This window comes from Nymphaea colorata, chromosome 2, assembly GCF_008831285.2.
Source record: "Nymphaea colorata isolate Beijing-Zhang1983 chromosome 2, ASM883128v2, whole genome shotgun sequence".
Lineage (NCBI taxonomy): Eukaryota > Viridiplantae > Streptophyta > Magnoliopsida > Nymphaeales > Nymphaeaceae > Nymphaea > Nymphaea colorata.
The window spans coordinates 7,125,484-7,133,475 of NC_045139.1; the positions used below are offsets into that span (position 1 = coordinate 7,125,484).

The 7,992-nt window shown below is 37.2% G+C and overlaps 1 protein-coding gene across 2 annotated transcripts; it reads right to left on the bottom strand.

The window, feature by feature from the left end:
* Positions 1 to 1,791: 1,791 nt before the first annotated feature.
* Positions 1,792 to 6,868, bottom strand: LOC116246714 (uncharacterized). Of its 2 annotated transcripts, XM_050075750.1 has the most exons (4): positions 6,601 to 6,868; positions 4,949 to 5,068; positions 4,727 to 4,783; positions 1,792 to 2,260 (listed from the first exon to the last, which is right to left on the bottom strand). In XM_050075750.1, exons 1-4 carry the CDS (start codon positions 6,758 to 6,760, stop codon positions 2,040 to 2,042), a joined length of 558 nt encoding a protein of 185 aa, XP_049931707.1. In that variant the 5' UTR covers positions 6,761 to 6,868; the 3' UTR covers positions 1,792 to 2,039. The 2 variants fall into 2 exon arrangements, with proteins under 2 accessions (XP_049931707.1, XP_031474403.1); XM_031618543.2 differs by lacking the exon at positions 4,727 to 4,783 and having other exon boundaries at positions 6,601 to 6,861.
* Between the last annotated feature and the right edge of the window lie 1,124 nt (positions 6,869 to 7,992).

A 7,992-nucleotide genomic window follows, 5' to 3' on the forward strand; every position in this document is an offset into this window, starting at 1 on the left:
GTAAAGTTTTAAAAAAAAGACAAAGATGAGTGAAACAAAAATTTGGCATCAATAGCGCAAAAGCTACCTAATGAAAAGAACAAGTATTATTGGAATGAAAATTTAACTGAAATTAGCGCAAAACATCAACAAAGGCAATTCTTCGAGGTAACTAAGTTATAGGAGAGAGACTTTGTTGCTTGCTGGGCGAAATGAAACTCCAGGTTACTTTCACTATTTTCTACAACCAATGCATGATTAGGGCTTCGTGCAAAAGCTTGACGCCTACAAGAAGTAACAACCAGCTGCAACAGACTCCTTTAGTTGTCTAAAAGGCGCAGTTCATACATTGAGTTTTCAGAATGTTTAGTTCACATCAACGTTTTCAGTCTAATGACGTAATAACGGCTTGAAATGATCTTTTAACTTGAACAGGAATTCATCTGTAATTCTTCAATAGGGCTTTGATTTGGTATTTGCCTGAGTGGGTTTCGTGTGATTTGTTAAATGGAAAAACGAGACGAAAACCCTCAAGAAATTATAGAATATCACTAAATCAAGTGCGACACAGTATATATATATATATATATATATATATATATATATATATATATATATATATATATATATATATATATATATATATATATATATATATATATATATATATATATATATATATGAAGAAAGTTGGATGATTATTTGATAAAAAAGAAAATGAAAAAAGAGTTGATAACTGTTTTAAGAAATTGCACTCTGGATAAATCGGCATAAGACACGAGCAAATTTCCCAATATCTATTTTTCATTCATGCTCAGCAACGAGAGCATTTTACCTTGTCAGATACCTTCATCAACGTCCATTGACAGATTTCTAAAAACCCATTGGGCTGTACAACACGCAAGTCTTAGTTTATTTAGACATTTTTCAAATGTCTAGCTTGTATCTGTTATCTAATGGTGAAAACCCAAGTCTAACTAGGATTCATGGTAGACATTTTGATAGATTATGAAGGGTGCTCTACAACCTTTTTTTTTCTTTATCTCTATTCTGGTTTTTGGTGATAGTAATATAGTACATCACAGAATCTTATGTCTAATGACGAGGAACCTTTCACGCAGATGTGGAACCATGATCTGTGCAGGACTGGCATTACTGATTTGGTAAAATTTTGGAGGAACGGGGAGGAGCATCCGATATTCTTTTAAGCTTTTCCTAACATAAAGCTAAGATCGGCCCAATTATTGCAAAAGCGATAATACACCCCTGCAAAGCCACAAACACCAAATTGGTAGCAAGAGTAGTGAAGGACAGAGAAATCTAGACAAAAGCCTGACCATTACATTATGTTGAAAGTTGATTGATAACGTAAAGCAGCACCAAGACGAAGGCCGTCCATGCCATGCAAGAAACAGCAGGATGATCTTTGGTCTTCGCTATAAGTCACTCCTAAGAAGACAAAAAGGAAGAAGGGCTCCAGACCCGTTCGGTTGGTATGCAGCACTAGTGGAACGACTGGAGAAGATACAGAGCAGCACCAAGCATCGGAAGAAGGTAGAATAAGCAACGGAAATGAGATCATACATACACCGAACGGGAGAGCATTACTAGGAACAATAAGCAAGTAGAGAAAGTACGATATAAAGGGGAAAAGGAGAAAGCAAAAGCAAAAGCAAAAGTGTCTTCCTTAAGTATTGGAGCAAAATATGGAAAAAGCAGGTGGAGCAAAATAGCCAAAATTGCTCCAGCATTCAAACGCCAATTGCACATCAAGAAGAGGATGGGGGAAGGGCATGGCGATTGGAAGTGAGATTAACCTAAAAACAATTTTGTTGTTCTTAGATGTCGCTGAGTTCGAGTATGCCAAAAACAGGTTTCATGTGTCACCTGAAATACAGAAAGAACTGCTGGAAACTTGTAACCACTACACACAAAACTTGGGCCTGGGACTCCCAAAAAAAAAAAACTACGAAGAATACAACCTCAAAAAACATAAAATAAAGTATGTATTGTCAGACATTCTTTAGTAATGTAGAGTCTGAATGGGAGTAGTTCAATCATCATTTCTTTGGTGAGGCATGAGTAACAAACTTTGTGAGAACATAGCAATCGGGAGGAGTGATGTTGGTGTAGTAATTCATGATGGTATCTGTAATTTCAAAACCAAATTTCTTATAGAACCCAATAGCTTCATCATTGTTTGTTTGCACATGCAAGTAGATCTCAGCAATGTTCTGCTCATTAGCACACAGCTCCAACACATGCTTCAATAATCTTGTACCTGCCGAACAGGAAAACCTCATTAACTTTTGTGTCCATGTGTGTGTGTGTGTGTATGTGTGTGAGAGAGAGAGAGAGAGAGGAAGATCCTCTAAACCCTGTGATGTTTTTCCCTTTTTTCTCTCTTTTGGCATAAGTGTGAGCGAGTGGGCTTGTGTGTCTGTATGATTCTGTGTGTGTGTGTGCGCGCGTGTGCAAGAGAGAGAGAAAGAGAGACAGAGAGAGAGCCCTATTCTTGTACGAAGCTTCTGAATCTTCAACACTCTACCAGTAGAAGATGTGAACAAAGGCCAAAAATGAAGAAAATGTGAAAGACACCGGAACCCAACAACTATCACAAAGAAGAAAAGCTAAGTTGAGGGCATTCTAGTAATCTAATACGTTAATTGTCATTAGGTTCTGCAAAAATTAGTTTTTTTTTTTTTCTATTTTACATGCAGAAACCAAACGTTGTGCCATTATGGAGCTTCTGTGAAAAATTCCATTTCATGAAAGGAATTTCCACCAGAACAGCCAAACCATGAGGCATCGGGGTAGGCAAAGTTTAAAAAAATGTCTGGAAAAATGAGCTAACCAACTATGCACCTAGAAACCAAACTACTGATGTAAAAGGATCATAAAATGCTCCCGCACATAAACTAACTCCCATCGAGGCATATACCAAAGGTGACTACCAGGAACAGGGATCCAGTTGTAAAAGTACCAAGGACCACAAAAAGGTGTACTTTATTCAAGTTCACACATTAGGCTTTCAGGCTTTCAGCATCAACGGATTAGAACACATGAAATGGGGAAAATAAATAGTTGAACATACATTGGTCGTGGTTGCTGGTTGCTGTTGCAGCATAGAAGAGAGCAGCAGCCATTAAGCAAAGTAAGAAGTGACATATGATATATGAGATGCCAAATACCGAACAATTTTCAATTTTTCACAAGGGAATGGAAGTGCTATATGAATACTTCTTCAAGGTTTCTAAAATTGGCTGGTAAGCATGGTGTTATCGTGTTATGAGAAATTTTGTGCATTGTGTCACATGCTTTGAACATGAAATTTTAATTTGACTGCTTATGATTATCTAGGAAGACAAGATACTGCAGATAATGCTGGAAAATCATGTTATGTAGAGAGGAGTTATACATGATGTGAGAAAGTATGTAAGAAGAAAATACTCCTGGCTGGGTACCACTGCTAGGTCCAGTAGAATGACAATTAATCTCACAGCAACATCAAAGAGTCATCTTAGAAATACATTTGCACTTCTCCACTATAGCATCACCATGCCAATAACCTTCACAAAATTAAAATATTGTTTTTCTAATATTATTTTTTCTATTCAGAGTAAAACACATAGCAGGAACCATAAGTTCTAGACTAATAGGTTACACTTATAAATCAATTAGTTTCTACTTTCTAGTAATCGATCAAGAAAAATGGTTCTATAAACCAAATGTTTGCTTTAGGAACTTTGAAGACTTCGATGAGAGTATAGTTATTGATATCAGAACTTCTGGTTGTAGGGTTTGAGAAGAATGCAGGAGAAAAATTTCAGGATATAACATAAATAAAGCATCCAAACATCACAAAGATTTAAGATTGTGCACAAGTCCCTAGCCTCCAAACCCACGTTTATGAACCCAAAATTGATATATCTCAGTCTAACCAATACGTTTACAATTTTTTCAAGTTGAGTTGAGGCAGTCCAAATGCAAAAAACACAGAAGTGCAATCAACATAAGACCAATTGTCCCTGTGTAACTTAATAGGATACCTTATTGCAAATGATGATCTTACTTCAGGCAAGGTTGGAAAACAAATCCTAAGGTCCAGACAGCTTAACTTCCAATTTAGTTCCAAAACAATACTACAATATCGAGAGGATGGTCCATCCATATTAGCCTCTTAGGGTATAGCACCACAAGATCCAAACAAACTTAACCCTAAGATAGTATCACTCAAGAAGTTACTGCTGTTCTTTTCCAATCAATGCAGTTACTATTATTCTATGATTCATTGAGGTCAATTTTGGATGAGTGCTCTTGCCCAAGATATCGCATCTAGGAGTGTGTACAAGCCATTCAAGCAAAGATGAAGCTGCTTGAACTTGGCTCAGCTAAAACCAACTAAGCTGAGTTCTAGCCAAGCTCGAAGCAGGCTCAAGCTTTTCAACCTAAACTTAAAATTGACTTGAGCTTCACTCCACTCAGCTGATGCTGCACTGAAACGACACCATCAGGTTGAAATCATACCTTCCTCTTTGGGAAAGAAAAAGATGCCATACATATGTTGCGTCCAGCAAACCAAACCGAGTTAAACAAGCTCAAGTCACTGTTGCTTGAATTCAGCTTGTTAACTAATGTGTCGCACCTCCGGGCTGGAGCACGACTGGATTATTCTACAAATCGAGCTTGAGCAGAGTTTAGGCAAATCAAGCAATGTCTAGCTTAAGCAACCCAATTGTTGTGCAACCTTTATTATAACCAGATGCGAAACCAGAAAATTTACAATGCGGGAGTTGTTCAGCCCCTGCTTGCACCATGAAAAAACCCCAATTAGTTGCCTAACTTGAAGATAATAAGCTTCCCCACATCATAGTAGAGAAAATAACCAAAAAAGTTGACAGACTTTGACAAGGGAACAGCATATCATAAGAAGAGTACAAGTGCTGAGAGTAGGAAGTAAGAGGCTCACCAATTCCTAACCCACGATATGGAGCCAAAACACCCAAAGTCATAATGTAAACACGAATTGCTCCATCCTTCTTTTCAAGTCGGCATGCTATTGCACCAACACATATGTCACTGTAGTACGCTGCAGAAAACATCATTTACATGTAAGCTAACCAAAAATATCACAAATTTCATTTTACACTATTTTCACTTTAAAAGCCTCATTTCTCACAAAGACTTGATGATGAACTATGAAGACTTGTTTTTGTGGTCCCCATTATGAGCAAAAAAAAAAAGGATAGATAAAGTATAAAAGGAGTGACATGCACCAAGACACGTAACAATAAAGAGGGATATATCAGAAGAAATATAATCTTTTAAGTTTTCTGCAAGAAAAAGGCAACATTAATTGTCTACAATGACGTGAACTTCATTAAATCATTGTCTACCAATTGGAATAGACATTTAGAGATGTGTCAGAAATCATAGGCACTCCAACTGCTGTATAAATATGTAATCATGAAATTTTCCTATGCTTCAACTATCTATGCAACCATTCTCTTCTACAAAATGTATCAGACGAGCCAAGTTTCATAGATCACCACAAAGTGGAGACAGATGACCTTTACAGGAGAAATTGCGCATATTCTATCATAGCAATCTAAAGGATACATGTTAAAGAAGAATGCATTTTCAAAACAAAGAGCAGGAATCACGCAGATTCTTGTATCTGGGCATCAAAAACTTTAGAATGACTTGCAATACTACAAATTTCTGGCACCTTCATAGAAACAAACCTATGTCCCAAGTTGGGAAGAGGGAAACGTTAACCAAGAGCCTACGCATGGCCTGGCTGGTTTGCATACGCCAGATTAGGTGTTCCCACACTCAAACGGGAAAGCCTCCATAGGATACCCGCATAATTTGTTAGTTACTGATTTGCGGATGAAGGTACTAAAATGTTGAGGATAATTCTAGTCATTGGTTGTACAACTCGCCGTCCCACATCCACACCCGAAGGCGCATGTACTTACGAAGATAATATAGAACCGTGTCAGCTCAACTGCCTGAGAGAGAAAAGACTTTTGGAACCCATAGAATGGTCACTCGCCGCTGAGCATCTAATCAAGCCTCCTCAGTAATAGTATCACTATCAACCATCGATTGCTTACTTCTTTGTAGACTTCCGTGACAAACTATCATTTAATAGACACCACATTATGTCCCATTTTATATCTGTTGTCTCGATCATGAAAAAAGACACGCTCTCAACATTAACAATTGACAGCAGACTTAGAACATAAGCTTCCAAACCAAGTCAGGAACCATGAAACCTTCTTATTTGCCAATCAATGTGCTACCACAATAAGATAACAGATTAGGATGTTCGATTCCAAATATCTCTCAGCTGCTTGACAGAGGAACGAAATCGAACTACATGTACTAAAAAGGCCATTTACCAATATGTGTGCATCATCTTATAGCAGGAAAGATTTCTGCAAGACCAAACAGTTATTCGATTATCATCTTTTCTGCTATTTCTTGAATTCGCACCCATCTTAAACAGAAAACTTATTGCCCGGCTACCATTTTATGGCAAGCCCATTTTAGTGGAAGAAATTAGAAGAACCCAAAGAAAAGCAAATGCCGAGAGAGAGAGAGAGGGAGGCTTACCGAGCTTAGAGAATTCACCGGAGGAAAGAGCGTCGGCGTAGTACTTATCGTTGTAACGCACGGGGAAGAGCGCGGTGTTGAGCTTCTTGAGCTGCATCACGTTCTTGTCCCTCACCCCATCCAGAGATATGCTATTGGACTCCCTTCCGCCACCACCCATCCTCCTCCTCCTCCTTTTCTTGCTTCTTGCTTCCTCCCTTCCGATGAATCAACTCCGAGGCGACGCAACGGTAAATGGAGCAGCCAGAGGATTTCTTCGATAACTAGAAACCCTGCCCGCTTGCATAACCATATAAAGCGTAATTATAGCATTAAAACACTGGTTTCATTTTTTATACCCTTCTTAGTGAATCCGTTCCCTTAAATTATTATTAGAAAACGAAAAAAAAAATAAAATAAATAGTCTTGACTTCATGGAAAGATTGAGTTCGACCACAGGGGAATCTCTTAGTTCTTGTACTTACAAGTTCAGATCAACCGATTAACGCATTTTTTATTGCTATTGTAGCTTTTTCATATTCATTTATTTGCCTATTGTTATTGGTCAATTAATCAAGACCCCACGTTGTAAATCTAGCATTTTTCCTAATTAGAACAACAAATATATCGAATTGACTTATTGTTTTATATGTGGATCATTTGAAAAACAATATGATTTTTTTACGAAAGGAAATCAGTTTGAATGAGCAAATTAACTTTTGCAGTGGCATGTATACATGGGCTACAAATGAACATGAAGATTTATGCACATTACTTCATTTAGTCCGTGCTGTGTGATATTCGAATCATCGTAATGTATTTTTCAATGATCTAAATGAAATCTTTGAAAACGTGTCATGATCACTTAAAAGACACGAACTTTCGCTTTTTTTCTTTGTAGGAGTAGATGTATTGGGCTGTCTCAAATTCGACGTAATTGCAATCTTACCGGCCAATGTGGCAGGACTTTACATAAAGTTATAATGCGCATATGATATATTCTTTTGGCTGTGTTTATCACCTTTAATCTTATATCAAATGTAGATTTCATTTAACGACTCAACCTACTACCACACTGGGCTTGAGCCCTTGATTTGATAGATCTTAATCCGTTTTCCATCAGTTTCAGTCTAAATCTGAATACTTAGAAACCAACACAACTAACTACTTAACAATTTATTTTATGAATTCTTGAAGATGTCTCACGATCCTCAGTACAAGACTAGATTCTTTAAAGTGGAGTGTTGTATCTCCAGATTATGACACTCGAGCTGTCAATAGCTACGAAGATAAACTCAACTTGAAAACAAATATAGATTTTTTAATGCAAAATATGATGCAGAAAATGTAAATAAGAGTTTTTACATACTACTGGGAGATTAATTTATTCTTATTTAGAATTTAAGCAATGTA

Bases quoted from the DNA above. Each gene is read 5' to 3' on its own strand.
- LOC116246714 (XM_050075750.1), bottom strand. From the start codon at position 6,760: ATGGGTGGTGGCGGAAGGGAGTCCAATAGCATATCTCTGGATGGGGTG. The intron at 5,069-6,600 runs GTAAGCCTCCCT...TGTTTTCTGCAG, and splicing joins CGGTGAATTCTCTAAGCTCG to CGTACTACAGTGACATATGT. The intron at 4,784-4,948 runs GTGAGCCTCTTA...TGGTGCAAGCAG, and splicing joins ATATCGTGGGTTAGGAATTG to GGGCTGAACAACTCCCGCAT.